A 24,983-nucleotide genomic window follows, 5' to 3' on the forward strand; every position below is an offset into this window, starting at 1 on the left:
TAATAATAAACACAACAGAACTCATTTATAATATCGTAATAGTAGGGGATTTCGACACACTTCTTCTATCAATGGACAAATCATCCAAGCAGAATATCAACAAAGAAATAATGGCTTGGGATGACAACTGGACTACATGGACTTAATGCACATATCTTAAGGCAGCAGAGTACACATTCTACTCAAATACATATGGGACGTTCTCCCATACTAGATCACGTACTAGATCACAAATCAGAGCTCAACAGGTATAAAAAGAGAGACATCATACCATGCATCTTTTCTGACCATAGAGGTATGGAAGTTGATGTTAACCACGGGGGGGGGGATCGAAAGACCACAAACACATGAATGTAAACTACATGTTAGTAAAGAATGAATGGGTCAAGCAGATCAAAGAAGAAATAAAAAATAAATAAATAAATAAATAAATAAATGCAAATAAAAATGAACATGCAGAATTTCAAAACCTTTAGAATACAACAAAATTGATCACAAGAGGAAATATAAAGCAAGAATTAACAAAAGAACCAAAAAAAAAAAAAACTCAAATAAACAAACTTAACCATACATTGAAATTAACTTGGAAAATAACAAAAAGCAAAGCCTAAGTCCTGTAGTAAGTAAATAATTGCAATTAGTATCAAAAATAAATTATACACACACACACACACAAACGCACACACACAAACAAAACAGTGGAACAGAACAATGAAAGAGAAACTGGTTCTTTGAAAAAAAAGAAAAATAAATGAAATTGAGAATTCAGACTTATCAAAAATATAACAGAAATAACACAGATAAATGAAATCACAAATGAGAGGAGAAATAATGAAGGACACTAAAGAAATGCAATTATAAGAAAATATTATGAAAACCTATATGCTGAGTAGGGGCAAGATGGCAGAGAAGTAGGAGACCCTGTTTCAATCTTCCCCTAAAAAGAGCTAGTTATCTACCAAAACACTCTGAACACCCATGAAATCATCCTGAAATGTAGGATTATATAGTTCTAGGTCTCTATTGGGGCAGAAGACTCCAGTCGAGCAATAGAACAGAGTGGGCACGATTGGATTGATATCAGAGCATAAATAGAAGAGGGAGGGAGTCACCAGAAGCATCCCACTGGAAAGTAATAACCCAATATGAGAGTGCCCTGATAACCAGAATTAACTTGGATTCTGGTTAAAAGCACTCAAAAAGAGCAAAAGATCTTAAGTGGCCATTGGTGGAATCAGGGGGTAATAGGCATAGGCCTAAACACATGGTCCCAGAACAGCCATCACCTAGAGAGAGTGTGATGGAGCCTGTGGGGTTGCGTGGCTTGCACCACAACTCAGCTGGGAACACTGCTGCCCCTCCAGGAGCAAGTCTGGTGACAAAACCAGCCTGTTTTCCCTTGAACTTCTGTGTACTGCATGACCAGGGTCTTACCCACTTCCTGCCAGTGCCTGAGAAAGCTCTACCCTTGAGATAGGACCAATCAAGGGTCTGGACTCTCCTAGCTGGGGCCAGTGCAATCACCCATGGTGGCAACCTCATGTCTAGACCCCAGCAGTCCCAGCAAAGGCAGCCATCTGAAAAATGCTCCTTGGACAAATATCACTCACAGTTTTAGTAGTATGGGGGTGCAGAGACAAGTAGACACTTCTGGCATCCCCTGAGATGGTCGCTGGGGACCTCCTCTGCCTGTGGGAGGTTGCATAGCTCAGCAGAGTTTGCAGAGGGGAGTCGGTGTATTCTGGACCACCCAGAGGGGAGCATACTGAAGGTTCTCTCTGAGACAGAGGTCTGGGTCCAGTTTGCTTTCCACTAAACTTCTGAAAAGCCATAGTAAACAACTAAAGGGGGCGGGGAGGGAAGAAAAACACAAAACCTCCAGAGAACAAAAGCCTGAAAAACTGGTTTCCAGAGAGCCCAGCCCCTTGATAGAGGGCAAGAGGACTAAACCCAAGCAAGACTAACTGAAAAACAACCCGGGAAGCCCCTCCCCCAGAAAGTCAGCCAAAAGAAGGAGAGGACAACTACCTCAGGGTCACCATACAGCTGTAAAACCTCAATATCAGGGAAAAACAATATATTAAGCTCTGGTTATTGTCCTAAAATCAGTATAATTCATAGATAGAACTTTTATTTTTAATTCATTCTCACTATTCTTGTTCCTTTTAATTTTTGAGCCTACTTAGTTTTTTAGACCTACTTTTTTTAAACCTACTTAGTTTTTTTTTTTTTTAACCATTACAACTAGAGGGTTAATATAGCATATTCCATAATAACCTTTTAACTTGATTTTTTTTCATACATATACGTGTGTTTTTATTTTCCCTTTATTTTTTTAATATACACATAGATATGAGCTTCAAAGTAATCCTATTTGCTAACTAATACTGATGAAGTCCCAGAACCTAAGTCAGGTTCGGTGGGGTGAGGAGGTTCGGAGCCGACGACTAAAGAAAGAATTCTTAAGACGTCGTTGGTGCAAAATGGTGGTTTATTAAAGCACGGGGACAGGACCCGTGGGCAGGAAGAGCTGCTGCCCTGGGTTGTGAAGATGGGCATGTTATATACCCCACGTTGGGGGGAGGTGGTGAAGGAATGGGAGATTTCGACAGAGTTCTCACATGTTAGGGAGGGCCTACAAGGTGCCGGGGGTGGGGGAGTCTTTGCCCTTATGGCCTGATCAATGTCGTCTTTAGGTCAGGCATTAACATCAAGATAATTGGGAGATTCTTGGTGGGGCATTATGATCCGGCTATCATTTACATTCCCTTCTACCCCAGTCTCCTCCAGTTTATGGTGGGAGGGGGACATTAGGGCTTCAGGAACCAAGAGTTATTTGCCTCTGGAAATTTGTGCTATTGATAAGGTAACCTCCCTGTTTAGGTCTCTAGGACATCTTGTAGGGCAAGGGAGATTCCTGTTCTGCAGGATTGTGATCCCTGCAAGTTAACTATTTATCGTTTTATGGCAGTCAGGGGTGCCTGAGGAATGCTACACATATGGAGGGGAGCGGGTGAAGAGGGGGTGCAAGGCGCCAGCTTTTGCTCTGTCCTCAGCCAGCCTCCTGCTCCCTCATCAATACTACCCCTATAATATAAACAAGTTTTAATCTCCCTTTGTCTCTGGAAATTTGAGTCTTTTACCAAGGTTATCAAAACACACAGAAAGAATCAAAATAACCTTTCTCACCCAATTGGAGGATTTATAACCACACTCCCACCTTTTTTCTTCTGTCAGTATTTCTGTGTATGTGGTTTTTGTTTGGGCATTATAAAACTCCTAACCTTGGGGTTCATATTGGCTGGGTTCATTTTTCTTTTTTCTTTTATCTTGTCATTTACTTTTGTCTATCTTTTTGTTTACCCATTTTTGTTTGTATACCTTATGAATCTTAATTTGGGGGCCCATTCTGTCTTTTTTTTTTTTTTTTCTTGCTTTCTCTTTTTTTCTTTTTTCTTTTTTTCTTCTTCTTTTTTTTTTTTTTTTTTTTTGGTGGTGAATTCTGATTGCTCAGAAGCATTCCAGTGTGCACCTTGCCTCGATGGCAATTGATATATTCAGCTATAAATCCCCTCAACTACCTCTCACCAAAATGACTAGGAAGAGAAACACCCAAAAGAGGAAGAATTCAGAGACTGTGCCCTTTCCTTTGGAGTTATTGGATATAGACATAAACAGTGTGTCAGAAAGGGAATTCAGGGTAAAAATTACCCAGGCAATGGCTAGGTTGGAAAAAACCATTAGTGACAATATAGAATCTCTAAAGGCAGAGTGAGAGCAGCCCGGAAAGAAGTTAAAAATGTTATCAATGAGTTCCAATGTAATCTAAATATTCAAACAGCTAGGGTAACTGAGGCATAATATAGAATTAGTGATCTAGAGCGCAAAATCATAGAGAACAGGAGGAGGCCTGGAACAAACAGCTAAGAAGGCATGAAAACAGAATTAGGGAAATAAATGACACCAGGAAACATTCTAACATCAGAATTATTTGGAATAATTATTATCCCCCCCCCCCTGAGGGGGAGGAGAAAAAAAGAAGACTAGAAAATATATTTGAACAAATTCTCCATGAAAATCTTACCAGTCTGGGGAATGGAACCAACCTTTGTTTCCTAGAGGCTGAAAGATCACCCCTCAAGATCAACAAATATAGAAAGACCACGAGACACTTGATTGTGAGACTGATGAATCAAAATTTGAGACAACAGTTTTAGAGAGCAGCTAGGGTGAAGAGATTCCTTACATACAGAGGAAGGTCCATCAGAATAACATCAGACCTATTCACAGAAAGCTGGAATGCCAGAAAGAGCTGACAAGATGTATTCAGGGCATTAGATGAAAAGAACATGCAGCCAAGAATACTTTATCCAACAAGGTTGACATTCAAAATGGATGGAAAGATAAAGAGCTTTCAAGAATGGAAACGTTTAAAAGAGTATATGACCATGAATCTGGCACTCTAAGAAATATTAAGGGGTTCTATAAAAAAAAATATAAAGAACCCAAGAGTGACATAGAACAGAAATTTACAGAATTTCTGTAGAAATTCTCTATAGAAACAAGGTCTTCAAAGGCAACATGATGTCAATAAAAACATATCTTTCAATAATCACTCTCAATGTGAATGGCGTAAATGCTCAAATAAAACAGCACAGGGTTACAGATTGGATAAAACGACAGGACCTATCCAAATATTGTCTACAAGAGACCCATTTTGAACCTAAGGAGACATTCAGACTGAATGTGAAGGGATGGAGAAGAATCTTTCATGTCAATGGACATGAAAAGAAAGCTGGGGTAATGACTCTCACCCAGAGAAATTAGATTTTAAACTAAAGAATGTAGTCAGAAAGAAAGAAGTAAAATACATTATTCTGAAATGGTCTAGCCACCAAGAAGATCTAACAATTGTAAATATTTATGCCCCCCAAAGGGGAACCACCAACTACATAAGACAAATGTTAATCAAAATAAAAAGTCATATTGTGAGTAATATATTAATAGAAGGGGATGTTAACATGTCATTCACAGAAACACACAGATCATCCAAACAGAAAATAAATAAACAGGAGCATTGAATGACACATTGAACCAGATGGACCTCTTAGATATACATAACATATCATCCTAAAACAACAAAATACTCATTCTTTTCCAGCGCACATGGAATTTTCTCCAGAATAGAACATGTACTGGGTCACAAATCAGGGTTCAACCAATATGAAAAGACTGAGTTATTCTCTGCATATTCTCAGACCACAATGCTTTGAAACTGGAACTCAAGCACAAGAACAAGTTTGGGAGGAATTCAAACACTTGGAATGTAAAAACAACCCTGCTTAAGAATGTTTGGATCAATAAGGAAATCAAAGAATAACTAAAAATGCATGGAAACCAATGAGAATGAAGACACTCTGGCCCAAAGCCTATGGGATACAACAAAGGCAGTCCTAAGGGAGAAATACAAAGCCATCCAAGGCTCACTAAAAAAAAAAAAAAAAAAAAAAAAAAAAAAAAAAAAAAAAAAAAAATCCAGAATACACCAACTCTCTTTACACATTAAAAAACTGGAGAATCAACATCAAATTAAGTCAACCCAACACACAAGATGGGAAATAATAAAGATTAGAGCAGAGATCAATAAGATAGAAACTAGAGATACAGTAGGACACATCAAAAAAACAGAAGTTGTTCTATGAAAGAATCAATAAGATCAATAAAACATGGGCCAAACTAATCTGAATAAAAAAGAAAGGACCCAAATTAATCCAACTATGAATGAAAAGGGAGAGATCACAACTAACACCAAGGAAAAAGAAATGATCATCAGAAATTATCAACATTTATATACAAATAAGCAACCTAGATGAAATGGAATCATTCCTGGAAACCTATAAACTTTCAAAACTGAATCAGGAAGGAATTGAAACCTCACATACCAATATCTATAACAAGATAGAAGCAGTGATCAAAAACCTCCCCAAAACAAGAGCACAGGACCTGATGGATTCCCTGGGGAATTCTGTCTAAAATTCAAAGAAGAAATAATACTTATTCTCCTGAAGCTGTTTCGAAAAATAGAAGCAAAAGGAAAACTTCCAGACTCTTTTTATGAAGCCAGAATTTCCCAAATCCCCCAAACAGGCAAAGAAACAACCAAAAAAGAGAACTTCAGACCAATATGCCTGATTAATATGGATACTAAGATTCTCAACAAGATCCTAACTAATACAATCTAACAGTACATTAAAAAGATTATACACTCTGACCAGTTGGAATTTATCCCCTATATGCAAGAGTGGTTCAACACTCACAAATCAATTAATGTGATAGAACAGATCAATAAGGGAAGAGAGAAAATGACATTGTCCTCTCAGTTGATGCAGAAAAAGCATTTGACAGGATACAACATCCATCCTGATTAAAATGCTTCAAAGTATAGGTATAGAAGGAACATTCCTCAACTTCATACAAGCTATCTACGAAAAACCCACAGCAAATATCATCCTCAATGGAAAAAAAAACAAAACAAAACAAAACAAAACAGCCTTCCCTTTGAGATCAGGAACACAACAAGGATATCAGCTCATGCCTCTGTTGTTCAATATAGTACTAGAAGCCCTAGCATCAGCAATCAGGCAACAAAAAGAAGTAAAAGGTATTCAAATTGGCAATGAAGAAGTCAAACTCTCTCACTTCACAGATGAATTGAGACTTTATATAGAATACCCAAAAGATTCCACTCCTCAAGTACTAGAACTCATAGAGCAATTCAGTAATGTGGCAACATACAAAATCAATGTACAGAAATCCATTGCTTACTTACACACTAACAATGAAAATATAGAAAGGGAAATTGGAGAATTGATTCAAATTATTATAGCACCAAGACCCATAAAATACCTGGGAATACACTTAACCAAAGAAGTAAAGGATCTATACTTGAGGAACTACAGAAGAATCATGAAAGAAATTGAAGACACAAAAAAATGGAAAAGTATTCCATGCTCAGGGATCAGAAGAATAAACATTGATAAAATGTTTATACTGCCTAGAACCATCTATGCTTTCTATGCCATCTTAATCAAAGTTCCTCCATCATTTTTCAAAGAGCTGGAACAAACAGTTCTAAAATTTGTATGGAAACAGAAAAGACTCTGAATTCCTAAATAAATGCTGAAAAAGAAACACAAAGCTGGGAACATCACATTGCCTGATTTCAATAATTACTACAAAGCTGTGATCACCAAGACAACATGGTACTGGTGCAAAAAACAGACACATAAACCAGTTTAACAGATTAGAGAGTCCAAAAGGGATCTTCTACTCTATGGTCAAATAATCTTTGACATAAAAGGAAAAAATATATAGTGGAAAAAAGTCTCTTCAATAATTGCTGCTGTGAAAATTGAAAAGCAATGTGTAGAAGAAGGAAACTCAAACATTGTCTTACACCATAGACAAAGATAAACCCTAAATGCATAAAATACCTCAATGTGAGACAGTAATCTATCAAAATCCTAGAGGAGAACATAGGCAGTAACCTCTCCGACATTGGCCACAGCAACTTCTTTCAAGATATGCTTCCAAAGGCAAATAAAACAAAAGCAAAAATGAACTTTTGGGACTTTATCAAGATAAAAGATTTTGCCACAGCAGAGGAAACTGTCAACAAAACAAAGAGGTAATCCATGGAATCAGAGAAAATATTTGCAAATCACACTACAGGCAAAGGGCTGATATCCAAAATCTATAAAGAACCCCTCCAACTCAAACTACACACAAAACAGATAATCATTTCATAAAAATGGGCAGAAGACATGAACAGACACTTTTCCAAAGAAGACGTACAAATACCTGAGAGAAACATGAAAATTGTTCATCATCATTAGCCATAAGGGAGATTCAAATAAAAACCACATTGATATGCCACCTTACACCAGTTAGAATGGCCAAAATTAACAAGACAGTAAACAACATATGTTGTAGAGGATTTGGGAAAAGGGCAACTCTCTTACACTGTTGGTGGCAATGCAAGTTGGTGCAGTCACTTTGGAAAACAATGTGGAGATACCTTTAGAAATTAAAAATAGAGTTATCTAATGACCCTGAACTTGCACTATTGGGGATTTACCCCCAAAGATACAGATGAAGTGAAAATAAGGGCCTTCTGTACCCCAATGTTCATAGCATCAATGGCCACAGTCACCAAACTGTGGAAAGAATCAAGATGCCCTTTAACAGATGAATGGATAAAGGAGGCATGGTCCATATAGACTCTGGAGTATTATACCTCCATCAGAAAGGATGAATACTCAACTTTTGTATCAACATGGACTGGAATGGAAGAGATTTTGCTAAGTTAAATAAATCAAAGAGAAAGAGTCAATTATCATATGGTTTCACTTACTTGTTCTGCATAAGGAATAACAAGGAGGACATTGGGAGATGGGGATGAGAAGTGAGCTGGGGAAATCAAAGGGGGGAGACAAATCATGAGAGACTGGAGTCTGAGAAACAAAGTGAGAGTTTTAGAGTGAATGGGGGTGGGGTGTGGGTGAGATTGGTAGTGGGTTTATTAAGAAGGACATATATTGCATGGAGTACTGGTTGTGGTGTAAAAAAATCAATCTCGGAACACTGAAGAAATAAAATTTAAAAATACATGCATACAAGCATACACACATACATATGTAAAAATTTAACTAAAACAATACAAAATTAAGGACCAGATGGAGTCACAAATGAATTCCACCCAAAATTTAAGTTAAGATTCTCCTCAAGCTATTCCAAGAAATATAAGAGGAAGGAAACTTTCTAAATACATTCCTTGAGGCCAACTTTTCCTTGATACTAAAACCAAAGACACTAAAGTAAATCCAAAAAAAAAAAAAAAAAAAAAGCAGGTCAGTATTTCTGATAAACATAGATAAAAATTCTCAACAAAATATTAGAACACCACATTCAACAATACTTTGAAATGATCATTCATCATCATCAAATGTGTTTCCTTGGATAATGCAAAGATGGTTCAGTATCCACAAGCCAGTGTGAAATACCACATTAATAGAATAAAGGATAAAAAATATATAATCATCTTCATAGATGCAGAAAATACAAGTTGACATAATTTCAAGTTTTTCATCCTTAAAAAATTTCAACAAAATGCTTTTAGAGGGAATATACCCCTAGGCAATTAATATCATATATGACAAACCCACAGTTAACATCATACTTAATGGTGACAAGTTGAGAGCTTTTCCTCCAAAAACAGCAACAAGAGAAGAATGTCTACTCTGCCACATTTATTCTAAATAGTACTGGAAATTATAATCCTATCACTGTATAATCCTGTGCAAAGAAACAAATGCATCTGAATCCATAAGGAATAAAGAAAGCTATAACAACTTGAGAGAGACATAGTATTATACATAGAAAACTCTAAGGACTCCACTGAGAAGCTCTTAGAATTAATAAATTCAGTAAATTTGCATGATACAAAATTACTATAAAGAAATAATTTTATTTTATATACACTAAAAATGAAACAGAAGAAAAAAAAATTAAAAATCTTATTTAAAATTTCATGAGAAAAACAAAATATCTGGGTTTCAATTTCTCCAAGAAGTTAAATGACCTATACTCTGAAAATTATAAAATATCAACTAAAGGAATTAGATGACAAAGAAGAATAGAAAGATATTCCATGCAGATAGACTGGAAGAATTTATAATGTTAAAACATCCAAACTACCCCAATAAAGCTACAGATTCAAGGTAATCCTTATCAAAATACCAACAACAGTTTTCTCATAACTAAAACAAATAATTGTCCAATGTGTATAGAAACACAAAATGCCTTGAATATCCAAAGCAATGGTGAGAAAGAAAAATAAAGCTGGATATCTAATAATCCCAGATTTCAAAATATACCACAAATCTATTATAATTAAAGCAGAATGTCACTGGCACAGAAAATAGACACACAGTAAATGGAATTAAATAGGGATACCAAATATAAACCCATGCTTATATGGTCAATTAAAGAAGGCAAGCATGTACACGGGGAAGATAAATTCTCTTCAATAAATGGTCCCATGTTGGGGTGCCTGGGTGACTCAGTGGGTTAAAGCCTCTGCCCTCGGCTCAGGTCATGATCCCAGGATCCTGGGATCGAGCCCTGCATTGGGGTCTCTGCTCAGTGGGGAGCCTGCTTCCTCCTCTCTCTCTCTCTCTGACTGCCTCTCTGCCTACTTGTGATCTGTCTGTCAAATAAATACTTAAAAATCTTAAAAATAAATAAATTAATTAATGGTCCTATGTAAACTAGATAACTACATGCAAAATAATAAAACTGATACACTTCATTAAACCCTACACAGAAACAAAAACGGTTTAAGGACTGAGATCTGAACTCATAAAGCTATAGGAAGAAGGCAAGTCTTTTTGACATATGTACATTTATATATATGTATATATGTATATGTATATATATATATGATTATTAGTTTTATTTGTTCAATGAGACAGAACGAAAGTCAGAGAGAGAGAGAGAGAGCATGAGCAGGGGAGGGGCAGAAGGAGAGAAATCGAGAGAATTTCAAGCAGATTCTTTCCTAAGCACAGAGGCTGACACAAGGTGTTCTTAGCAACATCTGTATGTATATGTCTGTGCTGGCAAGGGAAGCAAACAAAAACCAAACTACTGGGACTGGACCAACTTAAAAACCTTACACAATTGTGGCTAAGTTCAGTCTGTTAAGCATCAGTCTTTTGGTTTTGGTTCAAATCATAATTTTGTGGTAGTGAGATCAGTTACTACCACAGACTCTGTGTTCAGCATGGGGTCTGCTTCAGATTCTCTATCCCTCTCCCTTCAGCTCACTGTCTCTCTCTCTTTCTCTCTTTCTCAGATAGGTAAATGAAATCTTAAACAAACAAACAAACAAACAAAAATAAACACCCTTAAATCCTTAAAGAAAAGCCTTTATGCAGTGAAGGAAAATATCAACAAAACAAAACAAAAACACAAACTACTTAATGGGAAAAGAGTCTTGTATTGATATCTGGTAAGACTTTAACATCTAAAATATATAAAACATATACAACTCAAAACCAAAACCAGAAGAAAAGCAAAACAAACAAACAAAAATGCCCTTCGATGGACGAATGGATAAGGAAGATGTGGTCCATATACACTATGGAGTATTATGCCTCCATCAGAAATGACGAATATCCAACTTTTGTAGCAACATGGACGGGGCTGGAAGAGATAATGCTGAGTGAAATAAGTCAAGCAGAGATAGTCAATTATCATATGGTTTCACTTATTTGTGGAGCATAACAAATAGCATGGAGGACATGGGGATATAGAGAAGAGAAGGGAGTTGGGGAAAATGGGAAGGGGAGGTGAACCATGAGAGACTATGGACTCTGAAAAACAATCTGGGGGTTTTGAAGGGGGGGGTGGGAGGTCGGGGTACCAGGTGGTGGGTATGATAGAGGGCATGGATTTCATGGGGCACTGGGTTGTGGTGCAAAAATAATGAATGCTGTTATGCTGAAAATAAACAAAAAATAAACAAAACAAAACAAAACCCAACTGTAATTCATTTGAAAATGTGCAAAGGACCTGATTAGATGATTTTCAAAAATCTATATAGATAGCCAACAGATACAGGTGAAAATGGTCAACATAGCTTATTACCAGTGAAATGTGAGTCAAAACCAAGAGATATCATCTGATACCTGTCACAATGACTATTATCAAAAATATAATAAATACTAAGTGTTAGCAAGGATGTGGAGAAAAGGGAATTCTCACATACTGCGATGGGAATCTAAGCTATTGCAGACAATGTGGAAAAGAGCAGGGGATTTATTTAGGAAATTAAAAAGGTGGTGGCATATATTGCATGGAGCACTGGGTGTGGTGCATAAACCATGAATCTTGGGACACTGAAAAAATAAAATTTAATTTTTAAAAAGGAAATTAAAAAGAGAAATCCTTGACAATTCAGTAGTTCCACTACTGGGTATTTAACCTCCAGAAATGGAAACATTAGTTCAGAAACATAAGGGTTCCCTTAAGTTTATTGCAGTATTATTTATAATACCCAAGATCTGGAAGTGACCTAAGAAGTGTCCTTCACAGATGAAAGAACAAATAATATGTGAGATAGATACATAGATATCTATATCTATATCTATATGTATATCTAGTTATGTGAGTTATATAGATATCTATATGTGAGATAGTTATCTAGATATCTATATATTTATCTATGTTTTTATACATAGATCTATATCTATATCTATGTATCTTATATATATAGATCTGTATCATCTATATATAGATATATCTATATACATAGATATGAGATAGATATCTAATATCTAGATATCTGTCTCACAAATATATACATATACATATATATGTATATATATGACAATGGTTTTGTATTTATTCAGCCAGAGAAAGAATGTGATCTTGATATTTGCAACAACATGGATGAGCTTAGAGGATGTTAAGATAAGTGAGATGTCAGACAAAACAAAGCCTATGGTTGCACTTTTATGCAGAATGTTAAAAAACAAAATAAATAAAATGGAACCAGATCCATAAATACAGTGAACACACTGGTGGTTGCAGGGATTGGGGGTGAAAGGGTGAAAGGAAGTGGGAGGTACAGGCTTCCCACTATGAAATGAATAAATCATGTGGATGATAGATGCAACATAGAGAATATAATCTCTGGTATTAGAATAATTGCATAGTGAAAGATGATAGCTACACTTTGTGAACCAAGCATAATGTATGGAGTTTATTGAATCACTATGTTGTATACCTGAAAGTAATATATTGTTCGTCAACTATACTTTTTATTGTTTTTCATTTTAATTCTAGTATAATCAGCAATTATTTTTCAAATTAAAATTTGTTTTAATCTTTTTGATTAAACAAAGCAATTATTGACTGAATTAGTGTATTGATAATAAGCAATGACAGCTGAGTTGTAAATTATGTAAATCTTTCAAATAATTAGCCACTTAGTCAATTTTTTCAAAGAATACCCAATAATGTCCTTAAGTTTTGATTTATGACCCTCTAGTTAATAAATCCTCTTTTTCTACCTTGAAAAATGTGTTTCAAATGGTTTTAAAAAAAAAAAAATTTTTTTTTCATATTGACCGAGTAAACAATATTGGACATTTTTTTAAGATTGTATTTATTTATTTGACAGAGACAGAAACCACAAGTAGGCAGAGAGGCAGGGAGAGAGAAAGAGAGAGAGAGAAGCAGACTCCCTGCTGAGCAGAGAGCCTGTTGCAGGCTCCATCCCTGGATTCTGAGATCAGACTAGAGCCAAAGGCAGAGGCTTAACCCACTAAGCCACACAGATGTCCTCAGTATTGGACATTTTGAGAAAAGTCTACATTGTACATTAATTTAGGGATATGAAGTATAATCATTTGTGTGAACTGGTAGGTGATGTGAGTAGAACTTTAACACCCCACTATACATCTCTTCACACTCTGGGAATTTTTATAGTTGCTATTACTGTTTGTTTCCTTGTTTTGTTTTACCTTTGATTACTGTCCTGATTCTTTTCAACACAAATTGAGGTAAAGTTGGGAGGAAGGTAATGCTTAAGATACTGGAAATTCAATCAATGAAGAACAATATACATCTTAGCTCTATAGGAATAACTAATGTAATGCCTCTAGAATACTTCTATTAGTTCCAAGGAGAGCATTTGCTTAAAGATCTCATCAGACACATTGAAAAGTGAGGCACGGAAGTGTCACAGGCTATGGTAGTCAGTCCTGCTTAGATAAAAATTATCAATTTAAAGGACAGAGAAACAGGCTTTCTATGAGACATTTCACCCCCTGCAGAGAAAGGCCATCATGGGGAGTCATGGCCTTAGTAAAAACTTTAACTTCTTAATGTCTTCTTGCTTATGCTCATGAAGAAATGTTCTGAATACTGCTCTAGATTACATTCCCCCCAAATACATGAAAGAACACATGCATTCTGAAACCAGAAAATGCCATCCTGATGCAAAACTAACTTCAATTAACAAATGATGTCACAGAGAATTGTATTACCTCTGGATACATAAACAAGCACATAATCAAACAGAGATATGATCTGGTTTCTAAACCCTCAAATTTAAGTGTAGATCAGAAATGAAGTGCATTTTTTTCTTGATGAAATTGATAAGAAGCAGAAGGCTAGCTGAGGACAAGGCAGAAGCTGACACCCCACACTTCCCCCTATGAGATATATGTGATATTCCTTAGGCACTCCAGGCTGTCCTAGAGAAAAAAAAAAAACCAAACATTTAATTGGTAGAGATCACAATCCTGAAAGACCTGAGTCTCTCTAAGTCTACAAATGTCCCAGTTATTTACAAGGAAAAAGCTTTCTTATCAATAGCCTAACTTTCAGAGGTCCATAACTCCATTCCTGAAACCCTAATATCATCCTCCATAAAATTGAGGGAGGCTGAGGCAGAGCAAAATGTAAATAAAGTTGAATTTCTTCTAAGCCTAAAGTTCATTGACAAGGATGTATGATAGGAGGAGTGTGACATTCTTGCAAGAATTTCCCAACTATCTTACTATTAATGCCTTACTTAAAGGAAAAACAACCTTAACAAATGGCAAAATACCAGTATCCTGTGTGTCTTCTTTAATACATGAAAGTTCTTTTAGACCACTCTTTTTCCTTAACTCCCCAAATCCCATGAGATATAATCAGCCACACCTCACAAACCCCAGAGAAGCAGCTTTTTCTGCCCATGGGTCTTGCTCCTGTGCTTTAATAAACCACCATTTTGCACCAAAGATGTTTCAAGAATTCTTTCTTGGTCTTTGTCTCTAGATTCCACTCCACTGAACCTCATCTAGATCCCAAAACTACGTGAAAATAATTGACCTTAACCAGACAACCTCTATTTTCTGAAAAACGCTCAGAGTTTTGAATATGTACTTACATATTTTTTCTGATTAGTTTTTCTTGTTCCCAATTTGAAATGCTAAAGGCCCCCTACAAACCAATTATGAATTTGGTGTTAATATTACAATGAACTTCTTCCACAAATGAACCCAATCTCCACAGTTTTTGCTGTTGTTGTCTTGGGTTCCTTTGAGTTGTTTGTTGTTGTTCTTGTTGTTTCATTTACCTTTGGCTTTTCTAACACGCAGAAATAGAACACAGATGGTTACACTGATGACCAGGAGAACCAGGAGAACAACCAACCACACTATCCAGGTAAAGTCCTCAAGAAATAAGGAATCTGAAAAATAGAGATTGTCTCATTAAGTATCTAGCTTGGTAACAGTGACTTGGCTTCTGTGAACAGATCCCAAGAGTTTTCTTTTAGGAGACATTGCTAGAAATGACACAGATTCTTTTTTTTTTTCCCTAAAGATTTTATTTATTTATGTGACAGCAACGCAGTGAGAAAGAGAATAGAAGCAGAGAGAGTGGGAGCAAGGAGCCTAACGCAGGTTTCAATCCCAGGACACTGGGATCATGACCTGAGCTGAAGACAGATACTTAACCACCAAGCCACCCAGGCACCCCCAGATTCTAAGCCTCACCTATCCTTCCCTGGAATTCTACAGAATTCAGGAATGCTAAAGTGGCTTCCATTCCCTTTGTTGTTCCTAATGTATGGAGATGCAGAAATTTTATTTTATAAATCATAATGTTTTAATACATTGAAAACATACAAGTAATGCTTCAGACATCTATGTACCTACAATCAAGATTTAGCAACATTAATATTACTCTATGTAACAAATAATTCTGTCATAATTAATAAAAACCTACAAATGCAATAAGGTATTTCTTTTCATATTTGTTTCCAATTTTTCACCTTTGGTTCCCCAAACTGTCTTTGTCATGTGTTCTTTCTATCCAATTATTTTCTACATAAATATATATGTGATCTTGAAAATATGTCAATGAATGAGAGGCATGTGGAGCTTCTCTAAAGATTAAAGGAGAAACTGTGACATCTTGGATAATAAGCCAAATGGGATTCACAGTCTAGGTTTTAGAGACAAATGTTTAATTCAATTTAAGGTTTCTTATAGGATATCTGCCAACTGGCAACTTTAATCAGTAAATTAAAAACTATCGTTTTCTTATTTTTCTAATGAATACTTATTTTAAAAGAGGTGTCAAGGACACATTCCTTCAGAGACTACCCTCATTTAAGATTTCAACAAGATGTCTCTAGAATTTTTATTTGGTGATCTCAAACCCATTAGTATATTAAAATATAAAAAAATGTATCTCCTACATTCAGACTTTCAAGAGCATTATAATATTGTCCCAACTCATAATACCTTATTATATGTTTCAACTCATTTCTTCGGTATAAAAATCTCAGTAAGAAACTCCTAAATTCCTCTATTCTTTGTAATACTAAAGTTGTTGAACAAAAATCCTCTATTTTGTATGTGTGTTTGCTTTTTTCACATTCCCAAACTCAAGTTCTCTTCCTCATTATCTGTGTTTGTGTGTGTGTGCTTTTTTTTTAAATTTAATTTTTTATTTCTTTAAATTTTATTTTATTTTTTCAGTGTTTCAAGGTTCATTTTTTATACACCACACCCAGTGTTCCATGCAATACATGCTTTCCTTAGTACCCACCACCAGACTTACCCATCCCCCTAACCCCTCCCTTCCAAAACCTCTGTTTCTCAGGGTCCACAGTCTCTCATGGTTCATCTCCCCTCCATTTTCCCCCATTCTCTTTTCCTTTCCTTGTCCTAATGTCCACCATATTATTTATTATGCTCCACAAGTAAGTAAAAACCATAGGATAATTGACTTATTTCTCTCAGCATAATATCCTCCAGTCCTGTCCATGTTGATACAAAAGTTGGGTATTGATCTTTCTGGTGGAGGCATAGTACTCCATTGTATATATGGACCATGTCTTCTTTATCCTTTGTCTGTTGTAGGTCATCTTGGCTCTTTCCACAGTTTGGCAATTGTTGTCATTGTTGCTATAGACATTGGGGTACAGATGGCCCTTCTTTTCACTACATCTCTATCTTTGGGATAAATAACCAGTAGTGCAATTGCAGAGTCATAGGGCAGCTCTATATTTAATTTCTTAAGCAACCTCCACACTGCTCTCCAAAGTGGCTGCACCAACTTGCCTTCCCACAAACAGTGGAAGAGGGTTCCCCTTAATCCACATCCTCCCCAACACGTATTGTTTACTGTAGTTATGGCCATTGTAACTGGTGTAAGGTGGTATCTCAATGTGCTTTTTTTTAAAGATTTTATTTATTTATTTGACAGAGAGAGAGAGAGAGAGAGAGAGATCACAAGTAGGCAGAGAGGCAGGCAGAAAGAGAGGGGGAAGCAGGGTCCCCACCGAGCAGACAGCCTGATGTGGGGCTTGATCTCAGGACCCTGAGATCCTGAACTGAGCCAAAGGGAGAGGCTTAACCCACTGAGCCACCCAGCTGCCTCCTCTCAATGTACTTTTGATTTGAATCTCCCTGATGGCTAATGATGATAAACATTTTCTCATGTGTCTATTAGCCATTTGTATGTCTTCTTTGAATGTGTCTCTTCATGGCCTCTGCCCATTTTTTGGCGTGATTATCTGTCTTTTGAGTGTTGAGTTTGAGGAGTTCTTTATAAATCTTAGATATCAGTCCTTCATTTTCTTTATTATCTTAAAATAATGTGACTTCCCAAACTAAAAGCATTATAGAGGGCACGTATTGCATGGAGCACTGGGTGTAGTGCATAAACAATGAATCTTAGAACACTGGAAAAATAAAATTAAATTAAAAATAGTAAGAAAACAATAAAAAAAGAAATGACACTTTGCTTGTTGATAGGAGGTGAAACAAATATTTATCTACTGTAGGAAACCATATTATGGCTCAGTATTTTTCTAAGAAATGGAAACATAATAGAAATATGGTGAAATGTCCTCAGGAGTTTATTATTCTATCTGGGGAAATAATGAAACATATAATCACAAAAATGTATGAGTAAAGAGGTCACTGAACACAGAAAAGTTGATGACCATTTCATGGGAAGATAAGATAAAGTATTGAGGGACGAGAAGGAAACTCTCAGTTACAGAAAAGCAGAGCAAATGTGTCAATGACAAGCTACAAGGGGTATTGCATGTTTGAATATGTTCAGAGAATTATGTGGGATATGGAGAATTAGAGACATGGAAGACAGAGATGAAAAATGAAGCTGAAGAAATAGGAAGGACGAGAGAGAGACGGGGTTGCTGTTGATAGGGTGAAATACTTCAAATAAAGGTATTTGCATATACAGTAAGTAGTGAGATAGTTTGGACAATCTCTTTCTTTGAAAGATCACTTTTGGTAGGTATAAAGAACAGGCAGAAGTCTGAGCTCTTCTTTGCCTGTGATATTATTTTTGTTACTGTAAAAAATTCATGAGGTAGACAGTAATATTACCCATATATAACAGATGGAAACTGAGCACAGAGAGCTCAATAGTTACCCAAGATCATGAAGCTAGTAAATGGCTCTGCCAGAATTCAAGTTCTATTTGACAGATGGGAGAAAACACCAAGTAGTGAAAAGTAGCTTTCCCTAGACAGTGGGATCAGACATTTAGGAGGAACTTTGAAATATTCCTCAAAATTCTTTTTCTCACTTTTAATGCCTTTGTTAACTCATATATTTATTTTTATAAAGTAGAACAATGACATTTCTAACATAAAAAGGAATACAAAACAAGACCAAATGTGAATTTTTACAAGTCTTCCACATTAAGAATCACAAATGGATAAACTAGAATATTCTTCTTGGTGTGTCAGTCATGGATCTTTGTCAGCAAGATCTTAATTATCCCAATGATACAGATATAGTGAAAAGGAGGGCCATATGCACCCTGACGTTCATAGCAGCAATGTCCACAATGGCCACACTGTGGAAGGAGCCAAGATGCCCTTCAGCAGATGAATGAATAAAGAATGGTCCATACACACAATGGAATATTCTTCAACCATCAGAAAGGATGAGTATCCACCATTTGCACTGACATGGATGGGACTAGAGGAGATTATGCTAAGTGAAATAAGTCAAGCAGAGAAAGTCAATTATCATATGATTTCCCTTATTTGCAGCATATAAGGAATGGCATGAAGGACATTAGGAGAGGAAGGGAAAAATGAAGGGGGGAACAAGATGGGGAGATGAACCATGAAAAACCAAGGACTCCAGAAAACAAACTGAGGAGTTTAGAATGGAGGGGAGTGGGGGGATGGGTGAGCCTGGTGATCCCTATTAAGGAGGGCACAGACTGCATGGAACACTGGGTGTTATACACAAACAATGAATCATGAAACACTACATCAAAAACTAATGACGTACTGTATGGTGACTAACATAATGATAAAAAATAAATCTTAATTAGTAATGATATTGCTAATGATAACTGACCTGCCAAGGAAACATGCACTTCCTTCTCAACATTGAGTATTGTGTTCCTTACAACACAGGACACATCTGCTCTTGAACTTTTGTCCACTGTGAGAGATGATTCCACATGAAACAATCCACTTCCTTCCATTGTCTTTGTCTCAGAGCCTGGTGCCAGATGCAGTCCTTGATGGTTCCTCCATTGAACCTCAGGCTCTGGATACCACCCCGTGGACATGCAGGTCACTTTAAAGTCCTTTTTATTTCCAGGTTCAATGTGGATATGAGGGGCCCTACCCGAGACTAGAATAGCCAAAGACAGAGAAATTACACATCTCCAAATGTTTTCTTGCCATTTTACATTTTAACTAACTTCTATGAAACTCAATTTTCTTATTTATAAAAGTGGAGTTAAGAAAATAAACTAGTCACAGAAAATTTTGGAAAAAAAGAAACCAGCTGTATCAACATTTAATAAAGTACCCAAATGCCCAGCATGCCTAAATTGTTTACTTTTTACCTCCCCTACTTTGAAACATCACTGAGTAATTTTATTCGATGATTCTTAAAGTTGGGAAGAAAAACATCCATCAAATCACTTGGAACCTCAAAGCTAAAGGCACACATTAGTTGGTGGTTTTCTGAGGCAAGTTACTAGTCATTCTCAAATATCTATTAATGTCTAATTCTAAAGATGTTATTTTTTTTATAAGAACTTATAATGTTGGGAATGTTACTGACATCAATGTGGTCCAGATAAACTAGATACAGGTAACTACTACGTACCTGAAATATTGTTAGGAACTGAATTTTATATTTACATCAATCAAATGTATATCAAAAACATTTAAATTTCAATTTAACACATGGTTAGTAGCCACCATTTTGGATAGAACCCTTTGGGAAACAATATAAATTTTAACTGTGTATATATCAGCCCTGGTTAAGAATGCATGTTCCAACACTCCAGACTTAAAATTAGAAGTGACTTTGAGATATCAATGGTGTGTTTCAAATGAAAATGATGTATATGCTTTCCCTCAAAGTAAAGAGATACTCCTTTTCTACATTTTTTCTCCCTTCTCAAGGGCTGGAGAATTCAGAGTGTGAGTCATCTTCAACAGTGGATTGTATGGATGTGGCGAAAACATCCTGATAAGAAATGTGCGAATCGCACAGTGTCTAGCCAACTCTTCTGATTCTGTGCTCCTTTGTGCTTTTATCACAGAATAAAGAAGCTCTGGTTTAAGCTACTGTCTTCTGTAGTTCAGTGGATATTAGTGCAGCATTCCACACAGTATTATGTAGAGTAACTGATACAGTGGTAACAACAAAAACAACAAAGATCAAATTTACTGGGATCAAATTAGCCCTATTGTGAGTTGAAATGTGTCTTCTGAAAGGATATGTTCTAGTTCTAACCTTCAATACCTGGCACTTATTTGGATACCATTTTGTACAAGTAATTAGTAAAGAGGAATTTATCCAGGATTGGGGTGGCTTATAATCCAAAGTAAATGTGGTCTATATAAGAAAGAAATTTGGACACAGAGACACAGGAAAATGGCCCTGTGAAGTTTGCAGCAGAGAATGTAGAGATTCCAGCATAAGACAAGTCATGCCTGGGGCTACAAGAACCTGGAAGAGGCAAGGAATCATTCTTCTCAGATGCTTCCCTGAGACCATAATGCTGATGATATCTTGATTGTGGACTTTGTCCTCCAGAATTGTGAGAAGGTACACTTCTGTTGTTTTGGGCCATCTTATTTACAGTAATTTGTTATGGCAGTCCTTCTATTAAGTTGGTGAAAGAGAATGATCTAATGTTATCTGATACTGCATGGAAGGCCAGACCCTGACAAATCACCAGGAGTTAGTAAATAACATGTTACACCAAGGATGACTTCATTGGCACAGTGGTGTCTCCCAGTGCTGGTACTGATAAACAGTATTTTCAGAATATAATAGCTTTGAGAATCAATGGAGAATCATGATTATGAGGATAAGTTCTAGATTCAAAAGTTACATTTGTACTGGCTGGCAACACCAATGGACCAACCTCTCTATACCTCCATTCCCTGTTTGTGAAATGACGATAAAAATTGTCTCAACCCATGTAATGGGTATAAAAATTACTCTATTAAACTGCTTACTGGGTTGTAATAAATATTATTCACCTTAAAGAGTATATCAATTAAGAATACAAAGAAATTATGTTTTTCATTTTCCAGGATCTTTACATTTGAAAGGCCATCACATTACATTTCACATATTCAGGCTACCTTCTAGGACTTGAAGAGAAATGCAATTATGGGTGGGGATTTTCTGAAGACAAAATTCAATAACTATTTTTTTATTTTTTGGTAGAAACACAATAAATGTTTCATTAGTATCTGATTTTTTGGAGAGAGAAAAGTAATGTTGTACTTCAAGTTATACCATTCTCTTTACCTCTTTAAATTTGTGGTCTGTTGGTAAAATGCATTGTGTGGGTTAAGCCTCAATTAAAAATAGCAGTGGGAAATATGGGTGAGGGAATGGATATTTTTAGAGGATTGAAACATGTATTCCAAATGTTGCCTTAGCCATTCGTGATGTAACTTGAGTTATCAAGTCAAGACTGAGGGGCTGAAGTTAGCTAATAAGAGAGGAAATCAAGTCACCATGGTTCTCTTACTAATGTGGGTTTCTGACTGGCATACGTGAGGCCAGGATGGCTTCTGACACAGCACAGGCTGACTTAAATACCATTCTTTACCCATTTTGAATCTCTTGGATTTTCATTGTCTTATGACCATGGCAAGGAGAGAAAACCTATAGTGTTTATCATCATTATAAGGTTATGTCATCTTATATCAGAACTTTCAATTTTCTTTCTTAGCTTTTAGGAGATATTTTTTGTTAAGTTTAGTTAAAATTTCTTTGGATGTTCTAGGCCTAGTAAAATAGGTGGGTGGAATTTATCACTATTTTTTTTGTAATATATATCCATAGTACAAATTAAGATCACCATAGGATTTATCTTAGTTTTATTTATTTATTTTTATGTCTGAATTTTTTGTTTATTTTTATCTTTACTTTTTTAAAAATTTTATTGTTATATTAGATTCTATACAGTACGTATATACATATCTTAGTTTTATTTAAAAAAAATTGGTGAGTGCTGTGAAGTGTGTAAACCTGGTGATTCACAGACCTGTACCCCTAGGGATAAAAATATATGTTTATAAAAAATAAAAAATTATATTAAAAAAAAATTGTGCTTGGGTAGCAAATACAACTTCCCTTCCATATGATTTGGAAAAATCAACAAAGTGATGTATCAGATAACCTCATTTATAAGATATAGGAGATTGTAAAGTAAATTCTAGGATGTGTGTCAACTGACAATTTTTGCAGCTAATGACAAACTCATTCTGAAACACAATGCCAGAGTTGAGTGGTAATAACTTCAAGATAGGAAATGCATTCTTCTAAAGAAACTGGGGTAAAATGGAAGACTACTGGAAAGTTGTTTTCTATTTAGTGATAGGATAACTGTACAAATAACAAGTCTGAGATAAAATTGATATGATCTTGAGAAGTGGCATGTTGTTTATTCAAGAAGCAACAGTAACAATTGGCTCTCTAATTCAGACCTCCTAATATGGGTTTACCTAAGGTTTAGGAAATGTCTGTAGGAATTCATGAAGTGGATGTCTAACACCTGGATTGCTTTGGAAGTTACCACAGTAGAGTGACTGATCCCTGCTCTAAAGGCAAAACTCAGTGAATAGGTAAACATAATTGATCTCATTCATTCCTAGTGCCTGGCTAAATGCCTCCATGGGAGTGACACTCATTTGCATGCAATAGAGACTTCCACTGAGGAATCCCAGTCTACTTACCTAAAGATGCAGATTTACTCTAAACCCAGGAAGGAATCACAGAAGGAGGCAACTATTTGCTCCTTTACTCTGCAGAAAAACTATTAGGGGATGTGTGAATCAAAGTGTCTGGTAACAAAAAACTCTGACTCAAAAAGGTGTTTAAAACTTGCAAGGAAATCTCTTCACAACAACTTCTTTTAATTTATGAAAATTATATAAGCATCCACCCTTTAGTATGTAAATATGGATTATGGCTACTTAGTTCATAATCAGAATTTTTACTAAATAGGAGGTAGGAATATTTAGAAACAGGTAAGGGAGGAGGAGAAAAATTTCCCAGTCTTTGGGAAGAAGGCAATATTATTGCCTCCATCTGATGGATTGGGTTTATGTCTCATAATGTCCATTATAAAGGAGAGGATAGAGAAACTTATCATCTGAGCTCAATATAAGGTCTCACAATGTTTATAGAGAAAATGCTGATTATCGCTCATTGCATGATTGAATTGGAATGCTTAACTTTCATTCTGGCAGTACAGTTACATTGTTTTGTTTTATTTTGTCTTGTTTGTTTGGAAAATATCTGAGAGGAGTGAGATCTAAGGGGACAAATTATGAAAGGATCTGAATAAATATGGATGTCATACTGGGAGTCAGAAACACTACATTTGATTGGACTATTATCAGAATGGGCAGCAGCAAGGTTCAAAAAACCTAGCTTGATAGCAGGCTGGTGAGATTCTTTCTGCCTCTGTTTAGTTCATTCTGTGTTTCTGAATAGAGACTAAGATACATTTCTGGGACTGAATCTTCTGAGATCATACCTACTATAACCCCTGTTCTTTCTTTCCTTCAAAGTAAAGATGTTGGCATAGAAAAGATGAAAATATATTTTTACTAGAGCCAAAGAATGCTGGGATGGACTGATTAGAATGATTTTACTTATTTAAATTTCTTGATATTCCATCATAGTGTATGTATAGATTTAGCCAACTTTAACCATCTAAAGGATACTTTAGAGTCCTGATCAAAAATAAATAACAATAGCACTAATAATAATAATAATAATAATTGTGTATGAGTTTTAATTTGCAGAAACTTACCTGTGACCAACACTTGGAATGTTGCATCATTGTAATATGTGGAGCTTTCAAAGAAACATGCATACTCCCCTCCATCTGAAAGTTGGATGGGACGTATCCTTAAGGCAACATGCCCTTTGGTAATATTCTCCTTCAGGAACTCTGTTCTCCCTTGGTATTCTGGCATCTGCTGCTCCATGTCAACCTGGGAAGTACTATAATGATGCACCAGGCCAAAAGGATCATTACGGTACCATTTCACTTCCATGTTCTGAGCATCCATTGATGGGCTGAGCTGGCAGGACAACACAGCCTCTTCCCCAACCAAGCCAATGACTGGTGCTCTGGGTCCTATCACATAGAATTGTCCTGGAAATAATTTCAAAAACAATGGATCATCACTGAGACTGTGACAGGCATCATTGTGACCATCTGATCAGTTACCAAGTAAACCAGGCTAACTGACAGTAAACTATATGACAGTAAGCCATTTAATGAACAGATCTAAAATAAGGATACACAATACACTTTAAGTGTAGCCAGATAGTAGAGGACATGATGTCAATGTACAATAGTCA

General features: G+C 36.0%; 1 protein-coding gene across 1 annotated transcript in view; it reads right to left on the reverse strand.

Annotated features, from left to right (window-relative positions):
- LOC101675935 (butyrophilin subfamily 1 member A1-like) overlaps positions 1-24,983 on the reverse strand; it is a 117,065-nt gene that overhangs the window by 40,434 nt on the left and 51,648 nt on the right. Inside the window, exons 2-4 of the mRNA XM_045069238.1 lie at positions 24,427-24,774; positions 19,476-19,757; positions 15,194-15,307 (exon numbers count right to left, since the gene is read on the reverse strand). Of these exons, the coding sequence (XP_044925173.1) occupies positions 15,194-15,307; positions 19,476-19,757; positions 24,427-24,774 (744 nt within the window). The remainder of the gene's footprint in view (positions 1-15,193; positions 15,308-19,475; positions 19,758-24,426; positions 24,775-24,983) is intronic.

This window comes from Mustela putorius, unplaced genomic scaffold, assembly GCF_011764305.1.
Source record: "Mustela putorius furo isolate JIRA1106 unplaced genomic scaffold, ASM1176430v1.1 tig00003914_pilon_pilon_pilon, whole genome shotgun sequence".
NCBI classification, from domain to species: Eukaryota; Metazoa; Chordata; class Mammalia; order Carnivora; family Mustelidae; genus Mustela; species Mustela putorius.